The sequence below is a fragment of the Natator depressus genome, chromosome 1 (genome assembly GCF_965152275.1).
Source record: "Natator depressus isolate rNatDep1 chromosome 1, rNatDep2.hap1, whole genome shotgun sequence".
Taxonomy (NCBI): domain Eukaryota; kingdom Metazoa; phylum Chordata; order Testudines; family Cheloniidae; genus Natator; species Natator depressus.
Window position 1 is genome coordinate 124,017,868 of NC_134234.1, and position 24,573 is coordinate 124,042,440.

The window sequence follows — 24,573 nt, forward strand, 5'->3', positions numbered from 1 at the left end:
GTTTATGTACTCGCAGGCTCGGTGCTCCGGTGCCAAGATAGGGATATGGGTTCCGTCTATGGCCCCACCACAGTTAGGGAATCCCATTGCAGCAAAGCCATCCACTATGACCTGCACATTTCCCAGGGTCACTACCCTTGATATCAGCAGATCTTTGATTGCGTGGGCTACTTGCATCACAGCAGCCCCCACAGTAGATTTGCCCACTCCAAATTGATTCCCGACTGACTGGTAGCTGTCTGGTGTTGCAAGCTTCCACAGGGTTATTGCCACTCGCTTGTCAACTGTGAGGGCTGCTCTCATCTTGGTATTCTTGTGCCTCAGGGCAGGGGAAAGCAAGTCACAAAGTTTCATGAAAGTGCCCTTACGCATGCAAAAGTTTCGCAGCCACTGGGAATCATCCCAGACCTGCAACACTATGCAGTCCCACCAGTCTGTGCTTGTTTCCCGAGCCCAGAATCGGCGTTTCACCTCATGAACCTGTCCCATTAGCACCATGATGCATACATGGGCAGGGCCTGTGCTTTGAGAGAAGTCTGTGTCCATGTCCTCATCACTCACGTCACCGCGCTGACGTCGCCCACTCGCCTGGTATCGCTTTGCCAGGTTCTGGTGCTGCATATACTGCTGGATAATGCGTGTGGTGTTTAATGTGCTCCTAATTGCCAAAGTGATCTGAGCGGGCTCCATGCTTACCGTGGTATGGCGTCTGCACAGAAGAAAGGCACGGGATGACTGTCTGCCGTTGCCCTGACGGAGGGAGGGGCGACTGACGACAAGGCTTACAGGGTTGGCTTACAGGGAATTAAAATCAACAAAGGGGGTGGCTTTGCGAGAAATTGAATGGCCCCCTCAAGGATAGAACTCAAAACCTCAAGGATAGAACTCAAAACTGGGTTTAGCAGGCTGTTGATTTCACAGAGGGAAGGAGGGAGGGAGGAGAAAATGAATACAAAACAAATCTGGTCTATTTCTTGTTTTGAGCCACTTCATCTATCTGTATACATCTTGCTGGCAGCAGACTGTGCAGTACGACCGCTAGCCATCGTCATCTCCTGGGTGCTCAGCAGAAGACGGTGCAGTATGACTGATGGCCATCATCTTCTGCTGGCTGCAGATTAAAAGACAGTGCACTGCCGGTAGGACTCAATCGCCACGAGACGAAACAAGGGAAATGACCTGGCTGAGTCACTCCCATGTTTGCCCAGGCGCCCGGTGAAAAGAGCACCCAGGACTACGTCGATGACAGCTACCAGTCATACTGCACTGTCTGCTGCCAAAAGGCAATTAACTGCTGTTGTGTAGCAATGCAGTACCACGTCTGCCAGCACCCAGGAGACATATGGTGACGGTTAGCTGAGCGGGCTCCATGCTTGCCGTGGTATGGCATCTGCACAGGTAACTCAAGAAAAAAGGTGCAAAACGATTGTCTGCCCTTGCTTTCGTGGAGGGAGGGAGGGAATGGGGGCCTGACAATATGTACCCAGAACCACCTGTGACAATGTTTTAGCCCCATCATGCACTGGGATTTCTACCCAGAATTCAAATGGGCGGCGGAGACTGCGGGAACTGTGGGATAGCCACCCACAGTGCAACGCTCCGGAAGTGTGGACACACTCCGCCGACTCAGTACTGTGGACACACTCCGCCGACTACATGCACTTCGAGCATTTGTGTGGGGACGCACACAATCAACTGTATAAAAACACTTTCTACAAAACCGACTTCTATAAATTCGACCTAATTTCGTAGTGTAGACATACCCTTACGGAAAAATGTCAGTGACTCATAAATCCCTGATAGTTCATCACTAAAATAATATGGATTTTTTAAAAATAACCCAAAATAAAGAGTTGCACTGGAATTCTAAATGAAAGGCCTAATCCTGAAAGGTGCTGGCCCCAGTCCTGCAATGGAGCTACATGTGCTTGTACCCTTGCACTTGTGTAGAATCTGCCTGCATGAATCTTTAAAATCCCCACCAGGCCTTGTTCTGCAGGACCTGCTTTGCAGTTTTCCCCGTGTGGCTACAGTGCTCCTTATGTACATCAAAGCCTGGAAAGTTTTAGTCCCAAAAGTGAGCATTTCAGAAAATTATGAGTGATTGAAAACACTCATTTGAAAATTTGAATGGAAACTATTATGTAGCCATAATTACATGTACAGTGGTCACTGAGTAAATAGCTGGGCTCATAACAATGACAACATCTATGGTCAATACAAAATGTCAGATACCACAAATAGACAGGACAAGAATCTGTGATACAGCTTTCAAGACCAGAGACTTCATCCTTGACTTAAAAAGCCTTATTCTACCCTTCTCTTCCATGCATCCCTCTCTCCCTCCTCCCATTTTCTCTACTCTAATCCACTATTCCTCTATTTCTACCCTTCTCTTTGCTCTGCCTCAATTAGGGGCCAAGAAAGATCTGGAGATGTTTCATTGACTATACTATAGTGTTCTCCATAAAGACTTAGCCAGCACCACCAAATTAATTTCAGACTACTTGAACTGCTAACCCTGAGCAAAGTGAGGACTTTAATAGGTTCATGCAATATTAAAATGGTTTACATTTCACTTTTTAAAAAGAGAGACAATTAGAAACAGAGGAGATAGAGCTGAAAAGTGCTGCTCTTTCCAGGACAATGCTGTGGCGGAGGACAATTTATTCTGGAATCAGAGATATTAATATTAATATATAGTAAAAGATGCAGTACTGGGTTGAACGAATTGTGAATCCAGTTTCAAAGAAAAAAATTGAAGTATGGAAGGCTCAGCAAGAAAGACACATGTTTTAACTTGGATAATTGATACCTACTGCCGGCTTTTTCCTGGAAATTTTAGTACAAGAAAATTGGGAAAGCTTCTGAAGCCTTCTGTCAGACTCTAGGTGTGTCACTTAAAACAGAAACAAAGCTGAACTATTAAATGAGCAAACATTGACTTAGGAGGAGTATGGCCACTGTTCTGAACCCTACTGAAATCAGTAGGAGATCTATAGGTGCTCAGAGCCTCTGAAAAATCAAGCCATTTTCATTTAAGAGCCTAAATATGGATTGAGGAGGCTAACCTTAAACGGTCATGTTTGAAAATTCTGGCCTTAGAGACAGGTTTTCAGAAGTATTTAGGGACCAAAAAATGTCAAAAGTTAGGTAGTGGGAGTTTTGAAAGCGCCAAGGTGCCTAACTCCCACTGATTTAAATAAACTATTAAAAGGATGTATGATGCAATGGTGGCAAATATGTTTTCAACATAGTGCAATGCTGGCTGTCACACCAAAGAGCTATGTATATTTATTAGAATATATAGAACTTTTATCTGAGGCCAGGAATTTATTAGAATATATAGAACTTTTATCTGAGGCCAGGAATAGTAACATGTTTTGTATCTCACACATATGATCTGATGCTGGATCTAGTCTTCTGCACAACAAATTTAGCAAATTCAGCAACCACAGCATTACAACTTGCTGAGGTATGAGCACTCATTTGATCAGACACGTACTGAGTGGAAGCCTGTCAAAGCCAACAATTTGTACTACCAATGCGTGTATTTCATATGGTTGCATGCAGTGCAAAGGGGACTTAAAGATGTCCTAATCATGTAGTTGGGCCCTGAATGATCACAGTGGTCCCTTCTGGCCTTGGAATCTATGAATGGCATCAAGCCAGCATAGCCAGTTCTGCTCCACATCCTTCTAACCTCCCAGTGTAGGGAGGAAGACTGGAGGGAGGAAGACTGGAGAATGCTGCACTCTAGAGATTCCTGTCAAAATAACAGCCTCTAGAGAGTGTTATAAACTGGGATAAGGTAGGGCAGCCCTGAGGCTATTCTAAATTACACTGGGAGCTAACATGGCTCCCCAACTGCCCCCAGGATAGCAGGCCTATGTAAAGTATAAATTTATTACTGTTAACCTTATCCTCTCCCATCCCTCTTCCCTCTTATTGTTTATCATGTTTTGATTTAAATTAGATTGTAAATTCTTCAGGGAAGGAAAAGTGTATTCTTATGTATTAATACAGCATCTCGCGCAATGGGGCCTCAATCCTAATTGGAGTTTTAGGGTGTTAGAGAAACACAAATAATAAATAATACTAATAGTCTCATGGTGAATGTGTCTATTTGGACTATGAGTCTCCCTTCATAGTGATACCATTAGAAGGTATATGAATTGTTTCATCATGGCCCGTTTCTATTAGTTTGCTCCTTCCACAACACTATATAGACTGAACCATCATGGTTGATGTTTTGCAACCATATCTGTTCTAGGCACTAGTCAAACAGGAGCTTAAACTGCTCGCTATGGCAAACTGTATCTTCCGAACTCCATGGGCCTGTTTGGCAGCATCCCAGCCTATACAGAACTTATTGGACAGCAGCCAATATGGTTAGAATTATACATCTTTCATTAGCAATTTTTCTCATAGGGACACAAGGCCATCCAATGAGAAGTCCTGATGCAGATGACTCTCAACATAACCGGGGGCGGCTCTACCAATTTTGCCAATTACGCCGAATTGCTGCCGCGGGACACGGACTGCTGCCCCATTCTGAATGCCGCCCCAAGCACCTGCTTGGAAAGCTGGTGCCTGGAGCCGGCCCTGAACATAACAACGTTAACCATAAAGTCAAAGGGCCTATTGCTAAGAAAAGGCCTACTGGTAAGTGAACCAAACCCCCATGAAGTTTTAAGAATAATTTTCAATAATAATATTAAGTAGTGTAACTTTTATGGAGAGGGAAATTTAGTTTAATAAGAATGGAAAGTTTATTTGCTTAATGTTTAATATAATATTCCTTTTTTAACCACAAAACATACTAACCACATGAGGATGTAAAGTCTGGATATTGCAATATGTACTTAGAAATTTGCAAACATGTTCCAGACAAAAGGGGATGTCTATAACTGTCATTCTTAAAAAAAGGAAGTTATGGCTTGTCAACAACCTATCTATAAAAGATTGCAAGTTTGAGTCATTGGTCGGATCAGACAGGACTGGGATCAGACTGGCATTGGCTGCAAACTTTGGATTGGGTATTGTATATCTATTCTTATTATGTGCTACTCTTAAATAATAAAGGCAACTTTATTAATAAAGACAATCAAGCCTGACTACTCCTGTCTCCCTATTTCATTGTTACCATCTCAGACCGAATCACTAACAATGAAAATGTAATCAATATATATGTAAAGGTAACACAAATTCCTCCATATTACAATAGTGCCTAGAGGCCCCAGCCACAAGAACTGCATTGTCCTAAGTACTGGACAAAGGTATAGTTAGAGCCAGTCCTTTCCCAGAAGAGATTACAATCTAAGCATACAAGGGTGGTAGGGGAAACAGAGGCACAGTCAGTCAGTGATTTGCTTAGGTCACAGATCGAAGATAGGAGTAGAACCCAGTTCTCCGGAGTCCCAGTCCAGTAACTTAGCCATCAAGTCCATGCTTGTCCTTCTTCTCTGAGTTTGTAATATAATATGTCATTCATTTATTTATAGTCATTTCTATGGCTTTCATTACCATAGCATGCAAGCACTTAATTATAAGAGAAAAAGTACAGATCTTTTTTATCCCTCTCCTCAATCCTAAATGTAGACTGATCTATCATTAACTAAGAATACTTAACCATAGTTTAGTATTCACACTAGAGACTTGTTATGTTAAAGAGCAATACTGTTATTCCTATTAATCATGCTATGCCTTAATTCTACCAAGAGTTTTCAGCTATCATTGTTACTATCTGAGACATATAACTGACAACATAAGTCAGCTCCTCCTTCAGTAAACACAACAAAGCTACTTGGAGAGAGATCCTCTTTGATTTCTAATGCTAGAACATCTGCTCCATCTAATGACTTACATTCCCTTCCCTTTGTTGGGAAACCAATTTAAATATGAAGCAAAGAGTGAATGGATCAAAATTAAAAGAGGAATCAAAACAACAAACCCCTCCTGACAGCTTTTAATTAATAATTCTACCATGCATAGTCTCATGCCAATTTATAGTTCATCCCCACTTCAGTGAATTCTTTCAAAGAATGCCAGGTTCTGGGTAACCACAATGATACACCACAGCAAATCAGTAGTGTTTAACTTACACGGATTGCTATATTACCAAGCCAAGATGTTATGAGAACAAGCAATGTCCTAACTAATAAAAATGTTTCCCAGTGGATTTGGAATTTATTTTCTTCTTAATTAAATGCACACCTATGTAATGTACAATGACTCTTCACATCACACGCAATGATGTAAAATACTTTTCACAAAGCAATCACTCTAAACTGACCTATCTGTAGTGAAGACACCACTATACCAATGGGAGAGCTTCACCCATAGGTGTAGTTAATCCACCGCCCTGAGAGGCAGTAGATATGTTGATGGGAGAAGTTCGCCTGTTGACAGAGCACTGTCTACACAAAGGGGTTAGGTCTGTATAACTACATCGCTCAGGAGTGTGGATTTTTCACATCCCTGAGTGACATAGCTATACCAATATAGATCTGTAGCGTAGACCTGGCCTTAGGCAAGTCAGTTTACCTTTCTGTCTCAGTTTCCCCATCTATAAAATTGGATAATGATACTTTCTCACTTACTTTACAGGGTAGTTTGAGGATGAATTATCTATAGGATGCTCCAAACATACAAAGCACTCTAATGTTTTGATAGTATTAGTGTAGGAAACCTTTTTGTCAACCGTCACAGGTTGATAAAGCATAACACAAAAAACATTCAGAGTAATTTATTAAATACTCCAAAGATATAGAGCACCAGGTATTTCAAGAGCATTACCATTTTCAAGTAAACACCTAGTGGTGTCAGTACTGGAAGCCTTCAGTCCTAAATACCCAGAGAGTAAACAGATAAACTATCCTCTGAGGTGCCTGGTAAAGGACCTGATCCTGGCACCCCAGTCCCACTGAAGTTAGTCAGTCAACTCACTTGGACAAGAAAGAACTGGGCCCAAAGTGCATGTGTGGATAATGTTCAGTAAGATAAGCAAACTACATAGCTATTTTTAGCCCTGCAGCCTGAGCCCCGTGAGCCCAAGTCAATTGATCTGGGCTCTGAGACTCAGGGCTGCAGATTTTTAGTTTGTAGTGTAGACTAACCTTGCGTCTTTTGACGAAGGAGAAGGGTAAGGAGGAAGAAGGATTATATTGCTTGATTTCTGAGCTTGAGATTCAACTTCAGAATCATGGTGATGACTTCTCCAACTGGTCTTTGGGCATATTATTATATTGTGATAGACCTATGAATGAAAAGCACTATATGGCCCCAATCCAGCAAAGCACTAAAGTACATGCATAATTGTAAGCACATGGGGAGTTCCACTGACTTCAGTGGTACTATTCATGTTCTTAAAATTATGTACGCGCTCAAGAACTTTACCAAGTCTGGGGCAACAGGAGCTAATTAGGGCACAGCTTGTCAGTCAACTAAAAAAAAATCGCTCTAGTTAGTCATAAGGCCCTTGTTGCCATGGCACATGAGCATCTCTTTCATAGGCATACCCTGGGAAGTCTTCCCTCTACCTGTGCTCTCACATTTAAGAAAAGTCTGAATTTTTGATCACATACATCACAGCTCTGGTTAATTCCATTAATATGGTGCCACTCCAGAAAGGCGTTTCCACGGGAGAAGATTTATTACATTGTGCCATGCTTCTCAGTCACTCCCAGGGTGAAGTCCTGGCTCCACTGAAGTCAATGAGAGTTTTGCCATGGACTTAAATGGGGCCAGGATTCCACATTAGAGTATATAAGCCTATAGCAGAGACCTCAAAAATGTTTAACTCAGATCCAAAATACATAGCGGTGATATTATGCTATACATAGCAAAAAATGCATGGTTATCCCAAAGGTTCCATGTAGAGCCAACTGAAAAGCAGAATTTCCATCTCATGGGAAATTCTGGTATTTTGACATTTTTATCCTGAATTAGAACAGAGGGTCAAAATATCAACATTTTCATGGAATGAAAAGTACTGAAAATTTTCAATTCAGAAACATTTTGTTTTGATTTTCTTGAAGGCAAAGTCAACCAACAATCAAGCTTTTCCAGTGAAAACATTTTATTATGGGAAAATGTTTCATTTTATATTTTTCAGCCAGCCTACTTCCCATGCGTAATGAAATTTTGTGGCGACATTAATGGCACCTTAACGTATATGTTTTGCAAATATACCACACAAATAGTTATCTTTGCTCTATAAAATCTATTAAAAAATTCATTCCTCCAACTAGCCACACAATCTGAAAGGTCTCCTCTCCTGTGTAGCTCCTAAAGCCTGGAGGAACGGTAGTCCTTTGTTTCAGTGCTAATAAATAAAACACATTTGTGTTTGTATATTTTCTCCCTGTAGTGCATTTTTAGAATAATTTTAGCAAATTGGGGGACATTGCTGCATAACTTGCTACATGACACTGGGCCGCTGAAAAGGTTGTACATTTTGCAAGTTTCTTCTACCTGATTCATTTCCCCCTGATTTCTATCATTATTGATAGATTTATACATTCATACGTTTTAAGGCCTAAAGAATCCATCGATCTAGTCTGATCTTCTGTACAATGCAAGCCATAGAATTTCACCCAGCAATTCCTGCATTAATCCCATAACTGGTTGGGCTACAGTGCATCTTTTAGAAAGACATCCAAAAATGCTTTAAGTAATAGAGAATCCACCACATTCTTTGGTAAGTTGTTCCAATGGTTAATTACCATCACTATTAAAAATCTGTGCCTTATTTTTTTGCCTGAATTGAGCTTTTTCTGCCTTTTTTCTGCTTGATTAAAGAGTTCATTACCATCAGAGATCTTCTGCACATCTAGGTACTCGTAGACTGTGATCAAGTCACGTCTTAGCCTTCTTTTTGGTAAGCTAAGTAGATTGGGCTTCTTACGCTTCTGACAACAAGCAGCTTTTCAAGCCTTCCAGTCGTTTGTGTAGCTCTTTTCGGAACCTCCAATTTATTCCCTTTTATATGTATAACACAGGAAGCATGTTTCTAACTGGTAGTAACATTTTAAGGGCAACCATTGTAGTTGTTTTTGTTTTCTTATCAATTAAAATAAAATAAAATACTGACTGTTCATTAATTTCAAAATCATTATCAGCCAAATCATCAACTAGCTAAAAGCCGGAATAATGAAACATTTACCCCAGGACTTTTTCTTCCCACTACTTGGCTGCTTTCCTCAGTCTCTTCTGCGGTACTTCCTCCCTTCTCTCCCCTCCGCCCACCCGCACACACACTCCTTGCTACTTCTGTGTGCTAAGGATGAGAAAAACGGTACTGCCATGTTGGGGCAGGCTGCAGTCTTCTCCACAGGACTGACTAGTAGGCAGATGGGGGAGCAGCAAATGCAGAGCAAGAACATGGGAGAGGAACAATTTCAATTTTCCTGCCCAAACGCAGAGTGCTCCACAAAATGTGGTCTGCACAGAGTTGTTTTTCAGAAGTCCTGTTTTTGAATAGTGACAGGAGTCATAGCTGAAGTGGTATACTGATGTGGAGGCTGGTACAGTATGTGCACGTCCTGTGGAAAACCTGTGGGAAAGAGTGGGTTATCAGGCCCAGGATATACAATAATGGCTCAGAGCTAATTCAGGCATTGAGAAGAACAAGAGCAATGGCAAAGGGCCAAACCCCATGATTTAAGGTAGGAAAATGAAAAGAAACTGAAAATAGAAGGAGAAGAAGCGGAGAAACACCTCCTATTTCATTTGGCACCAAAATCCTTCAAGAGTGCAACAAATTTTCAGAAATATTTCTGAGAGGAAAATCTTCTCATAAATCCAACCAGCTTCCTCAGTACCTCACTAGCTCCTCCTCATTTTGTTCTCACTCAGCTCCCCTACCTATCTTACCCAGGCCTTGCTGCTCCACCCCTTCAGGGCATAAGCAGCTTCTGCCCTCATCCCGTAGGGTGCCATTCAGAATAAACAGGTGCTTCCGAGTTTCCAGAATTATCACTGGCCACAATAACGGCTGTAAGAATTAACCTTTTCATTGTATTAAGTGCCCCAGGAAGTATTTTGTTGTGCTTTTATTTGTAGGGGTCTTTAACGAAAAGGTTAGCGTGCTTGTTTAGAATGGGAAATGATACCGTGAGGTTTATGTGGGGCAATAAACACACATTGTGAGCTCATCAGGTGATGAGATAATGTGCTTCATTGGGGGGATATATTGAACTTTGCCCTTTAATAATTCACTTTGGCTCTCTTATGCCATGCGTACTTTTTATTGTGACTGAAGTTAAAGAGTGAGCCTGTTTCCTCATTTTAACGTTGTATAAACAGAGATGGTCCTGGATTAAGCCTTTGTTTGCTGGGGAAGTTTCCAACTGAATTCACTAAGGAAAATCGTTGTGTGTTGTGATGCAGTAAATGTTTTTAACACATAAAAATAAATGCAGGGACTTGAACTCTGATTCTGAATCAGCTGGCACTGTGCTTCAAATCCCTCCACTGTCTCCCCTGCACTTACTGAATCATGCTTAAAATTCTGGTCCTCACCTTCAAGTCTCTGCACAATTCTGCATCCATTTATTATTTAGTATGTACTGTACAGCAGAACCCAGGGGCTTCAATCAGGGCTCTACTGTAATACCATGCAAACAAGTTCACACACTAAACTTTCATCTCTTTCTCAGCTCACTCTTTTTTATGACCCCCCATCACTCTTTTGTTTCACCAGAGATGCCACCCTCACCCCTCCCTTCATTTCCTTTTCATGCCTCCTTCCATGCTGCCACCTGACCCTCACCCATGCCTGGAATAATGTTCCTACCCCAGTGTGCCAAGCACCCACCCTCCCTTCCCTCATATCCCTCTGGAAAGCCCAGTCTTTCCACAAGGCCCACAAATGTTAACTCACTGCCATATAGCTCCATCACCACCCTGATTGTAAAACAAACAACACATTTAAAGTTATCACTCTCTTCTGGGTCTCCCAGGACATGCTCATTTGATAAATATGCTCAATTCACCCCGATGCTGCAGTGGGATGGAACTTGAGGTCTTTTCAGTGCTTGAGGAGCCAGGGGGCTTCAATGCCATCCTAGCAACCCCCTTCCTCAGAACACCACTCTCACTACTGCAACCCCTCCATCAGCTTGCGCAGGATATGTGGAAGTCTGCAGTGGATCAGCTGTTCTGGCAGACTCCCTTCTCCCACTTGCTGGAGCAGACATGAGTGGTAGCCAACATGCGTGGTGGTGGGGTGTGATAGCAGCATTTTGGTGGGAAGGAATAAGTTCAACAGAAGGAGGAACAGACCTACATCAAGTGAATGCATGTCAGCACCTTGACCCAGCCAGCCCTGCAAAGTACAGGGAAAGGTGTTCACTGCTGGACGGGAAGGTGGCGAGAGTGCACTAGCTGTCATGCATACAGGCTGGGGCAGAAAGTGCAGGTCATCCTGTGAAAAGCACAAGCCAGCAAGACTGGAGGTGAAAGTGATTCTAACATGTTGTGCTTTTTGTATTCTTGGACTGCTGGGAGCTACCTTGGCTCAGCCCCAAGGGCTGCTCTAACTTCCGGCCTGGCTGCAGCAACCCCAAATTACTGTCTGGTGTCCGAGCATAGCCGGAGGGCAAAGTGCATGAGCCACAAACACTCTAGGACACCCTGTTCTTCCCTCAGGCCTGCTCCTGTGTGGGGGCTACATTGAGAGGCAGCAGAGGGTCATTCTATTGGCCTACACAGCTCTGGGGATTGCTGGTGAGGCAATCTGGCTGGTTTTCAGTCCCCAAGTGGCATAAAGGGGCCAAAATACAGCTCAGAATCGAGAGTCAGGCAGTTTTGTGATCAGCACATTTTCATAATAAAATATTCGCTTTTCACTAATCTAAGACTATCCTTAATGAATGAAAGATAACCAACCTTTTACTTTTAAGTCTGTACTCAGTAAAATAGGATTACAATTGTTTGTGAACTTTGCAGAGACTGTAACACAGGCAGGAAAAAAAAGTTAATTTTTATTTGTGTAATCCCTAAGAGCCTCTGACAGTCTGCAAGACAAACAGTTTTAATTAATCCTCCTTGCTAACTCACTATTCTCATAATTTCATCAGAAAAAGTAATGTATTGTCTACTACACAGAAATCAGCACAACTGGGATTAAAAGGAGAGCCATGTACCCGGAGTACCTGCAAATTATATCAGCATCAAACTGACAAATTCATCTTTTTGCAGCTCTGTCCTGAGATAACATGACATTTAAAGAACAAAGACTGTTCTAGTCATTCTGGGATTTGTGGTAATTTAAAAGGTTGATGATTTCTTTTCAATAGTAATTAAAAAGAAATCCAAAGAACCCGTCAGCTATTAATAAATACTATACAGCTGTTACAGGTTGCTGTAAAATAAGTTACTTATTTTTCTTAATCTGAACCACTGGTGCATGAAAATAACTTTAAAGCTAATCATTGATAATGACTGTGCTTAACGAGTAGGAGCTCCATTCTGAGAAAAAAAATGGCTCTAATTCATAAATAATTCCTGAAGCCATGAAGCATGTGAAGCTACACCCACAAGCAATATGCACGCTATTTAAGAGTTCTACAGTAATATTTGCTTTCCTTCTTAGATTGAGGTGCATTTTTTTCTTTGCTGTGATGCTGCAAATATATAACAACTCAACATTAGTTTGAAACATAAATGAACCTATGTGATTTGCAGCTGATCAATCTCAGTGGCAGGACTGCTTAGAAGTGTCACTGTGATACTGTGGATTTGGCACTCTGTGTTGCACTGTTTATTCCGAGGGATGTTTAATGACCACGAAATGGACTTCAATTTTTATAGGCCTGGCTCATCACTGCATTACTTGAGTCCAGTCCCAGCTGCGCTCCCGCTGTAGGAATTACGATACCTTTGGGCAGATATCAAGGGACATTATGGAAAGGGGCCATGACCGGGACGCTCTGCAGTGCAGGGTTAAAGGGAAGGAGCTGCAAAATGCCTACTGTAAAGCCCGCAAAGCAAACAGCCGCTCCAGTGCTGCCCCTGCGACCTGCCGTTTCTACAAAGAGCTGGACGCAATACTTTGGAGCGACCCCACTTCCACTCCAAGTACCACCATGGACACTTTAGAGCCCAGTTCAACAAGGCAGGAGGAGGAGGAGGAGGAGGAGCAAAGTGGGAGTGAGGGTGCTGAGGCAGAGGAAGACGCCCCGGAATCCCTAGATGCATACAGCCAGGAGCTGTTCTCAAGCCAGGAGGAAGGTAGCCAGTCACGGCGGCCGGTGCTTGGGGAAACACCAAAAGAGGTTCCCAGTAAGTGGCTTTTATTTTGGGAAGGAAGTTATTCGGTCCGGGCTCTTGGGGCGAGGAGGGTTAGGGCTGCATGCATACCTAGATGCGGAATAGGGTGTTGATGTGCTCTCTCACATCGGGGTAATCGGCCTCAGTGATCTCTTCAAAGGTCTCATCCAGAACTTGGGCAATGTGCTTGAGCAGGTTTCTCGGGAGAGCCACTGTGGTCCTTGTCCCAGCAAGGCTAACTTGTCCGCGCCACTGAGCCATGCAGGGCGGGGGGGACCATTGCTGCACACATGCAAGCTGCATATGTGTCAGGGCGGAAGCCGCATTGCAGTAGAAGACCCTCCCTTGCTTCCCAGGTCACCCTCAGCAGCGAGATATCTTCCAGGACGAACTCCTGTGGAAAATGTGGGGACAGTGTTCAGTATAGGGGGCCCCCTGCCGGTGTTGGCTCTCCCCAAGGCACAGAAACCCAGAGGACAGTACAGCTGTGAAAATCAGTCATGCTTGACCCTGTGCTTACTCATCATTTTGGGGCTCCTGTGGGTTATGTGCGCTCACTTTGGGATGGGCAAATTATGCTGTTGTGTAGACTGTGCTTGCCCTTAAGTATGGGGGAATCATTGCTCTGTCTGGTGTGAACAATGCTGTCTCTGTTTAGTGTTGCATTTTTGCCTTTACAGATGCAACCTTGAGATCTCAGCCATCCGTGTTATCACTGGCCGAAAGACTCCAAAGAATCAGAAAGAGGCCACGTAGAAGCAAGGAAGACATGTTGCATGAAATAATGCAGCATTCAAGTAATGAAAATCAAAAAGTGCAGGAGTGGCGGGATAGTAAAAGGAGGATCCGCCAGCAGAATGAGGAGCACCGACACAAAAGCGGGGTGCTCCAGCAGCAAAGCACGGATCGGCTGATAAGCATAATGGAGTGCCAAGCGGACTCTATCCAGGCTCTCGTAGCCATGCAGGTGGAGCATTACCGTGCCTGCCCCCCCCCCCGCAGCCCTTGTCCCAAAACGCTTTCCCTTGTGCCCCCATGTCACCTCCAACCCACTTTCCCCAACATCCGGGTTCTTACCGCCACCAGCTGCCTCCAACACCTGTAGCTTCCCCACCGAGCCCTGAAAACTACGACCCTTACCCACTGCACTCAACCCCCATCACCATGCAGAACAGCCATCCTGAAGTGCAGCACTCATTGCACAGCACTCCAGACAGGAAGGCTGAGTATGACAACAGGACATTCACAAATCTGTGATTGTACCGTGCCCCACCCCACCCCCTTCCCCTTTCTGTTTCCCAAGCAGTTGTGTTTCATAGAATCATAGAATATCAGGTTTGGAAGGGACCTCAGGAGGTCATCTTGTCCAACCCCCTGCTCACAGCAGGACCAATCTCCAACATTTCTTTTCAATAAATGAATTTTCTTTTCAATAAATGTATTTTTTGGCTTTGAAAATATTCTTTATTATTGCATAAAGTAAAAGATACCTTAGCCCAGGAAAGAAACAGGCACTGCAAGTCAGCGTAGCAAACATAGATTCCTACTAATATTGGAACCACTGCATTTCACTCCCGTGCAGGGCAGACATTTCACTCCCGTGCAGACATTACTGGTGGCTTTCAGCCTCAAATTGCTCCCCTAAGGCATCCCTAATCCTTGCAGCCCTGCGCTGGGCCCCTCTAATAGCCCTGCTGACTCTCCGAGTTCCATGCCTGAGTGAATCGTTCATCCTTCCCTTCACAAATGTTACGGAGGGTACAGCATACAGATTTAACTGAATCATGCACCTTTCCGGTTCAGCCTGCATTAATGTCAATGAAATGCCCACGGTGATCCACAAGCGCCTGGAGAACCATAGAGAAATACCCCTTCCGATTAATGTACTCTGAGGCTAGGTGGGCTGGTGCCAGAATTGGAATATGTGTGCCATCTATCGCCCCTCCCAAGTTAGGGAAACCCATTTGTGCAAAGCCATCCACAACGTCCTGCACGTTACCCAGAGTCAGGTTCTTCTGAGCAGGATGCGATTAATAGCCCTGCAAACTTGTATTAACAGTATTCCAACGGTTGACTTTCCCACTCCAAACTGGTTAACAACAAATCGGTAGCTGTCTGGAGTTGCCAACTTCCAGATTGCAATAGCCACCCGCTTCTCCACCGTCAGGGCAGCTCTCAATCTCGTGCCCTTGCGCCGCAGGGTGGGGGCGAGCTCCTCACACAGTCCCATGAAAGTGGCTTTTCTCATCCGAAAGTTCTGCAGCCACTGCTCCTCATCCCAGACGTGCATCACGATGTGATCCCACCACTCAGTGCTTGTTTCCCGAGCCCAAAAGCACCGTTCCACGGCGGTGAGCATGTCCATGAATGCCACAAGCAAACTCATGTCATATGCGTTACTCGAGTCGATATCATTGTCGGAGCCCTCACTGTCACTTTGGATCACAAGGAATAACTCGACTGCCAAACGTGACGTGCTGGCGAGACTTGTCAGCATATTCCTCAGCAGTTCGGGCTCCATTCCCGCAGGGAAGGACAAAAGGGAAGACAGAGCGAGCAGTACAAAAAATGTTGAAAGATGGGGCCAAATGTGGATGGAAGCACAGGGATTGCTGGGATGTGAACCGATGCATCATGGGGTGTTGGGACAGGACCCAGAATGCCCCGCCCCCTTCCCACAAGCCACAGCGTCAGAATGGGAAGAGGTGCTCTGTGGGATAGCTGCCCATAATGCACCGCTCCCAATGCCGCTGCAAGTGCCGCAAATGTGGCCACGCCAGTGCGCTTGCAGCTGTCGGGTGGACAGACTGCAACGCTTTCCCTACTGTGCTCTCCGAAGGCGGGTTTAACTCAAAGCGCTCTACATCTGCAAGTGTAGCCATGCCCTAAGAGTATCCTGGAACAGACGTTTATCACTGACTTAGTAGGTGCTCTGCTACTTTCTGAATCATCACCACCACTTCTTAAAGTATAATAGGCCTAATTCTCTAATACGGCCTTCCATCTTGGGTGGTCATTTACACCTATGTGAATCCAGTGCAAAGCGGTCATAAAACTAAAAAAGCTTCCAAATTAGAATTCTCTGCTCACTTACAACATTAGTAGAATTTTTCACACATAGTTCCCAGTTATAACTGACTCCAGGTTCAAGGCAACATGAGAATCAGGCCTTTCAGGTATTTTCTTGTAGGTCTGCCATCCAAGTACTCACCAGGCCAATCAGGCCTTTATCTATATTATTTAGAACGTTAATATCTGCTAGTGCACAGGCAACTTCTTGGTTAACATCTGCATTGAACTATAATATGGTATCAACATCTGGTCTTAGGGGGAGATTTTCAAAGGTACAAAGGTCAGTTAGGTGCCCAACTCCCACTGGAGGGCAACAGGAGTTGGATACTTAATTTTACATGTGCCCTTGAAAATCTGCCCCTGGATACTTTCCTGATAGTCACAACGTCGACAAGAAAAAATATAACTGTAAATATAAGATAAGAGAGGGAAAAAGCTGTTTGGTCTTTTAAAAAATGACTGCTCTTCTAGTTTAAAGAAATGCTGGGAATACTCTGTAAAAATCCATAAATGATCTAGCACAATGCAGAAACACTGCTCAGAAATTTTAAAATATAATGTTTAAGTACAAATGTTTGTATTAAATTTGTCTTTAATTAGTAAAGAGTCACAGGAATTAGGTGTAACTGTTATGATCTTCTCTGTCAATATAATCAAATTTGAGTTTGAGTTTTAATAATTAGGCAAATATATCAAATGAAAAATGATACCCATGGGTTTGTCAATAACGTACATTTCAAACACAGGTCTTGTCTACACACAAAAGCTGTACTTCTTCACTATTTCCGAATGGTATCAAATGTAGCAGGCTAGTGGGTATTAACCTGAGAGAAGAATATCAATAATACTGCAATGCCTTGTTTTTGGTTCTTTGTTAATTCATTCATAATGTGAAGGGCAGGGCAGGAAGCTACTATACTACCACAAAGCACATATCTGGGCACCTTGCACTGTCTGCTCCCAAGCTTCTGGCTTAGTTTAAAGAAAAAGTTACAGTCATCTTTCTTGTTCTAAGTGTTGTTAGCAGACCTGGCACGACGTATTTCATAATTAAAAAGCCCCACTGAAGAGCTTTTTTTGGTTGCTTGGAATGAAGGTGAGCTGATTGCTTGTCAGATGTACCACAGATCTGCCCTTTCTTTTGATTTGAAAGTACATTAACTGGAGGATAATTGCAAGGTTTCTGCTCCATAATTTGCACTGACAATGACAAATAGTATGTGGAAGTTAAAGGATTGTGTAAGCTGCCAGCATTCTCAAGGCTTTGTCTTCAGTGCAATAACTAAGTTTATACTGGAATATTCTTTAGTTTTGTAGGTGACTTAAATTTAATATATATATATTTGCCACATTAGAATGACGGGTCACATTCCTGTTTAGCATATGGTAAAAAAATATAAATGACTCGGTTCATGGAGAAAATGCAGTATATGGAAAACAACTGAATATAACAGTAATACTTGAACATGAAAACTACCTAGAATCTATTGATAATTGAGAGGGACCACCAGAACACGCAGAATGCCTTAGGCTGCTGAGTTTTAGATTCATATCTTATTCCATGATAATGGCATTGTGTAATGGTTGTATAAAAATGCCTGCAAAGCTCTGTTAATACATATTCACCATCAACCAGAGATACAAGCTGATACCAGGAGTAAGGCAAATAGAGAACTAGAGCTACATGTATTCCACTGTGATATCTCATGGCTACCCTATGTGAAAATAAAGTGATTTTTTTTACGCAGCAGAGAAATGTACAGGAACAAATTTCCTGGTGCAAATGAGTCTGCAATGCAGTGATGTTTGCCAGAGGAACTGTGCCTATTTATCTCATACCTTGGAGAACCAATAAGGAAGATGCATATCTCAGTGACATGATTCGTAAACAGATGTTTCCATCACAAATATAAGAGAAACCCTACATGCTGCCAAGAGCAATGAAAAGTGCATGAGGGATTAGTGAATTGCATCTAAATTTAGGGCCGTTTAAGAGACCTATGCCTCAGTCTAGTGCAGCATTTATTTCTTGACCGTTCAAATTTTCAATATAATCCAAAGGATTTATCATTTTTAAATCTAGACATGGATTTACATTGGAGGACAAACATATAGCTCAGGTAAGTCTGTGGACTGTTAATACATCTTACCTGTCATAAGGGATCAGTAGCCAGGGGTTTACCACAGGCCTATAACTTGGAGTCCAAGGGCCCACGAAAGGCTATAAACTCACCCTGCCCTGTTTAAATTACAGTATCATGTTTTTAAAAACCACCCTAAAAACCACTGAAGCAGCACATTTATTTTTCAGTTTTTTAAACGTGTCCATCACCAATTCTCTGTGTGTATATAAAAACAACTCAAGATTTAGTGTTACAAGCATCAGTTCAAATGAAGCAGACTCACCGTACTAAAACAAGAACATAAAAATACCTCTCCCAGCCTCTCATACAAAAGCCTGAACATAATGATGGTGTTTTCTCGGTGCTCTGGAGGTTAACAAATGCAGGCTTATTCAGCCCACCGAGAGACGTGATTCCAGAGTTAAGGATACTGGACAAACACCTCCCTTTAACCCTCAGGCAGTCCACTCTAGCAACGCTTAGCCAGAGTTCATGAGCTGACCTCAAGTGTCACAGCAGGGTACTAGAAGAGCTACAGTCTTTCAGGGAGCCACAAATCAAACTACCTGAGTCTTGGAAGATCAAGATCAGCACTTGACCTACACCTGGTAATGAACAGCAAACCAGGGAAGCTTATGGGAGCACTAATGTATTTCAATCAACCTGCAATCAACCCCTCCACACAGCTTGGCCTCTGAATTATGCGCTAGCTGAAGTTTCTAAGGAACCTCCAAGGACTGCCCAATCTCCAGGAGCACATTATGGTAATCCAAATAGGAAGTGAAAAAGGCAAAAGTACGTACTGCTGCCACGCATCCCAGTTTACTGAGACAAATTTGTTCTATGTAATGTCCACAGCTTTCTTTACACCTGAAAATGAACAATAAAAGTTCCTACTTTGGTTGAAAGCTGCTCAACTCAGATCTCTGTTCACATAGCCCAGTACTTTCCACTATGGTTCTATATCAGTACTGTGGGAACCAGCTCTTCTTGTCAATTGCCAACAGGAAGAACTATTATTCCGAAAAGCACAACAGAGAGAGATGAGATAGGCCAATAAGCAGGACATTTGGCTGAGGTTTTCAAAAGGAGGAGCTGATTGGTTTGAAAATCAGGGTACTTATTTAGGTGCCTAAATATTTACTTGGGACCTTACTAAAAGCATCCGTCCCCCCTTTTTGGTCAAAAAGGCAATGAAAGAATGGCAGAGAAAACAATGTGATCATAAAGAGAAGGATTCCCAGCATGAGAGAAGAAAACAAAACTTACCCCTATTTATTTTGGTTTATGACAAGTCAATAAACACCTCTGTGCTTGTCAGTTCCCCCATTTATGATATATGCTGGCAGTAGATACTGTTAAAATGTCAGCCTTTGCCAACAACTATCAAAGAATGGCTCTCAGAATAGGAAGTGACTTGCACAGGATTCCACTGGTAAATGCTGGCTTTTTATGGCAACCACTGTAGCACTGCCACAATCCTGCTATATCCCAGCCTCTAAATTCTGACGCTTCAGATGCCTTTCATTTTCGTGTTGAGAGTATGAGTATAAGCAGAAAACCACAGCTACATCATCACACATGCTAGTACAGTGTGGGAGCACTGACGGTACCACATCTCCTTTAGATCCTCTTCTTGAAGTATATTTAGTGACCCAGAGATGACAAATCTAAACATCTTGCCATAAACACATTTTATAGTCTATTACTTTTTAAAAAGTTGGAAATCTATGACCCATTCAACAGTTCATATTTGACTTAATGCAGTGCAGACCTTTCAGAAAGAGGTTACACAGCCAAAGCACTGGGAGAAGGACACATTTACAGTATGTAGGCCGTTACAGTAGCTGAAAAAGAGGCTCGGCCTGAATGAAAACTGACTGAGGACTGAATGTATGGTTGCAACTGCATTTACAGTGAAAATTATTCAGAAAAGTGATTAGATAAAACTGCCACCTTCTGACTTACCAGATCTACTTTCAGCATCAACAGTGGCAAAAATACATTTTTCCCCTTTTTAACTTCTGTTACTCTGTAGAGCTGTCAAAGGGAGAGGTGGCCCTTTAAGGGGGTTGGGGCTCAGCTGCACTGGTGCCAGGGTAGAACAGATACATAAAAGGGTCACATGATGCATTGCATAGAGACATACACGTTAGTTCCCAGGGGACAGCCTGGGAAGTGCAAGTCTGTAGAGAGAGGAGCCGGCTAGGAAGGTTTGGTGAAACTTTTGTGTTATTTTGAACTTTACGCTAATAAACCAGACTCCCAAAAGTGGAGAGTTACTGAGAAAACACCCACAGTGCAAAGTTTTCTTAATTAGAGAAACCAAGGCAGTGGCAAGCCCAAGAGCCAGACTGGGTAAACACTGCTTCTACAAGAGTCAAAAGAAAGATGATTGTGAGCTGAATTCTATTCTGTTTTGTGCATCATCAGCCTGATTGTTTACTTTACTATGGACTTGTCTACATGGGGAAGTTAACTGCAGGCTAAGTTTACAGGTCTGGCATGTTTGTAAAGTGAATACATTGGATATGGACAGTAAACATGGCATTCCACAATGCCATCTTTACAGCCACTCTTCAGAGCAAAGCTACTCTTTAAAACTTACTTTGAATGGCTCATCTTATTTTCAACAGATTAAATTCCAAAACTGAGAGTCTCTCTCTTTCTGCCTTTAATCATCTGAACACAATACGCTGCAAGTAATATCACAGAGTTATTTCGGAAAGCAATGCTTCCTAAAAGCTCAGCAGACAAAGATATTGAATAAGGTTACATTAGAATCAGAATAATATCATGTATCAAAACATATGCACCACCCTTGGCTAAACCATTAGTAAAATGAAGAAAGGATTTTAGGTCAAAGGTTACAAGCTCCATAGCTCAAGACAGCAAACCAAAAATACCCCAAACATTTTGGACAACTCTTAATTTTTAAAAGCATGTCTAGACACTGCACTAGGAGAGAAATCTCCATCTCATTCAGTGACAGAGAACTAGCTCAGTCTGAAAGAGCCACAACCAGCACCATTGTAAATTCCATCCCTGGGAAGCTGTGCAAGCACATTGTGGTTTTATTGTATGTTGTTTAGGACTCATGCAAATCCTCTGTCATTTGTGACCTGCATTTCCTCCCACACAGCTGGAACATGTTAATGCAGCTCATTTGTGAGCTTACGCTTTCCAACACTAAAACTGGGACTGCCAAATGTAACTATGTGCCCTCTGAAGACTTACAGACCCTGATATATTTTGAAGGAAATATTTGAACAGTGTAATAATGCATATAAACTGACAAGCTAACACTCACCTGCCAATATGTGTATTGACTACTTGTAACTATGGGATGCCCAGGATTATGGTACTCTTGGAACACACAGCTAGAGATATTGGGCCAAATTTTGTACTCAATTACACCCGTGAAACTCCATGAGCTTCAGTGAGTTTAACTGAGAACAGAATTTGGCTTATTATTTGCCATTTCTTACAATATATTTAACTCAGCCACCTATCTGATCTTTCAATACTTTAGTAGCCTTTTTTGTTTTCACATGGTCACAATGTAAATGCTTTTGTTTGGGGCTTGCAATAAATCTTCTGTGCAAGTAATTTCTATTATCTTTACTCCAGGGAAAGCTGGTCAAATCACCTCTTGTTAATTTAGCTTTTTTTCCTGTTCACAAATCATGTGCAAACTGAGCCTAATTTTTACAAATGTATCTGTTATACGTAAGTATTCACTGAATAGTTTATGCATAAGTTTTCAAGGATGACCAGTGTAATATCTCCTTGTGATCAATTTATTGATATTCACCTTTGATTGCCTCACCGGCAGCAACCTACAAATTAAGTCCAAGGATAGCTGAATCTGGCATTCCAAGCCCCAACAGAGCTTCAAAAAGCCACTATTTAAAAAAACAAACAACAACTTGGCCTGAAAATCATAGAATCATAGAACTGAAAGGGACCTTGAGAGGTCATCTAGTCCAGTCCTCTGTACTCATGGCAGGATTAAGTATTATCTAGATTTAAATGTTTACTCCTTCCTCTGCAAGTGTGGAAGTTACCCCCACCCCACCCTGAATTATACCTGCCTCGTGCCCAGAATGGACTAGATTCAGTCCTGTACCAATATTTCTATTTCAACAAAAGCGATAGGGCTAATGTCTAGCGCTGTAGGACCAGACATGGAAACTTGGAATCAATGGAAAAGGGAATTTCTCTACTTTCCAGTGGAACCCAGCAATTGCTGCTTCTCCGTGAAGGCCTGAGATAAAGATTCAGAGTTTTGTCTGTTTATCTATAGAAACGCTATTTTAGATTACATACAGAGTTTTTTTTCTGTCATGCTTTGAGCCCTGTACACTTGGATTCATGGTAACTAAGGCACCAGGCTTTACAGGCACAGAGACACGGGGCGGGAGGTGAGAAACGGTGCCAGTAACTCTCCAAAACATTCCAAAAATATTTTTTCTGTCAAATAAGTGGCATGCGCAGATGGAATACGTTTTATCAGCATCAATTTGGCCTGGCTGCACTATTTGTAAGTGGCAACACAGTAGGTGAGTTATGCAAGTCGTGCCCAAACGAATGCTAGCAAACCTGTAGCTCTGTGTAAGCTGGCAGGCTTATCTCTCTCACCAACAGAAGTTGGCCCAATGAAAGATATTACCTCACCTACTTGTCTCAGCAAACCTGTAGATCACACCACACCTTCATGTAGTTTCTATCTGCACACACCCCATCCAAACTATTCCTCTGCATCTTCCCTACTTTTGATGATGTTGTCCCAGAACTGCTCCTCCACTCAGGGTAGCATGACAGGATTTTTTAGTGAGAGGCCAATGGCTTTTTCCCCTGCCTCACAGTTGTGCCTCCTGATGGAGTGCAGTGAAGACTCGCTGATACTCTCCCTCTTCTCTGTGGCTGGATGTTTCAATTAGAGGAATACTGGGTGGCTCGCTCTCCATCTCCACAGGTGGTGTCCTGGCAGCTGTCCTAATGGGAGAGCCTAGTAGCAACCACTCTCTGCCCTTTGGCCAATGGATTAAAATGTAAAACACCTTCTATTACCTCTGGAGCTGGAGGCCAGCACTATCTGCAGCTTCCCTGCCTGAGTTAGACTAGGAAACTCCTGCTTTGGAGTATGTAGTATGATGTTGAGTTCCTGTTGGGATGGTTATTTTAATGTTGCTGGGATTTTATTGCATTGTATAATTAACTGAAGATGTAAGGGCACGTTGCAAGGTCCTAGGTGTCTTTTTCTAACATTTTAAATAAAAATTAAAATATGAATACTGCCACTAGGCCACTGAGACAGCATTCTAATAAAGTCTTAATGAAATGAAACTTGCCTGAAAAAGATGGTAGCTCTTTACCAGAGCACACTGCATTGCAAAGCGTTAGACACACACAACTATGAGAACATGTAATTATAGTATTGTTGCCACAACACCTATTGCACTGTAAATGTCGTTTGAATGAATAATGTCACAGATCTCTAAAAACTAAGCTGTCCTGGTGGTGGAGCAGAAGCATGATCCTGGAGGAGGCTTGAAGTCAGGGATAGCCTTGCATTTTGTTTTGGGGGCTACCTAGCAGAGACCAGACATATTACAGAAAAGATAACACTTTCTATCTGGAGAATGGAGAGAGGAAGTAACACAACAGCAACTGGAAATCCTCTGTTTCACAAAGTGACCCAGAGAAGGGCACTCTGTGTACAGATACACACAAAGAGGCAGTTAGAAGCTAAAACTTAGTTTTTTGAGCCACTTGCTACCAGAAGGGGAAAGCATGAGGAGATGCATTCCTCAGGGAAAAAATAATTAACTTGCTATATAGACACTCATTTAGATTTAGTAATAGCCATGGATATTCCTTATTTGTTTTTAAAACTCTGTTCCATAGAGTCTTGTTTGTGGCTAGATCTTATCCAGATTTACCCCAAACCCTGTTCTTTTATCCATGTTCCTAAAATGCTATATTTGAATTGACATTTCCAATACAGCATTTCTACACAATCCTTCTTCAGAGAAACAAAGGAACGTTTAGAGTAGTCTCTTCTAAATGCTTATCGCCCGTAAGTTTCATTAAATGATCG

General features: G+C 42.6%; 2 protein-coding genes across 8 annotated transcripts in view; one reads left to right on the forward strand and one right to left on the reverse strand.

Annotated features, from left to right (window-relative positions):
- Positions 1–24,573, reverse strand: part of ZBED1 (zinc finger BED-type containing 1) — a 282,308-nt gene that overhangs the window by 8,704 nt on the left and 249,031 nt on the right. The gene's annotated exons all lie outside the window — the stretch shown is intronic.
- LOC141982993 (uncharacterized) lies at positions 12,635–14,548 on the forward strand. The gene is made up of 2 exons (XM_074945629.1): positions 12,635–13,287; positions 13,956–14,548. The coding sequence occupies exons 1-2, from the start codon at positions 12,909–12,911 to the stop codon at positions 14,378–14,380; spliced, it is 804 nt and encodes a 267-aa protein (XP_074801730.1). The 5' UTR covers positions 12,635–12,908; the 3' UTR covers positions 14,381–14,548.

Bases quoted from the DNA above. Each gene is read 5' to 3' on its own strand.
- LOC141982993 (XM_074945629.1), top strand. From the start codon at position 12,909: ATGGAAAGGGGCCATGACCGGGACGCTCTGCAGTGCAGGGTTAAAGGG. The intron at 13,288-13,955 runs GTAAGTGGCTTT...TTGCCTTTACAG, and splicing joins AACACCAAAAGAGGTTCCCA to ATGCAACCTTGAGATCTCAG.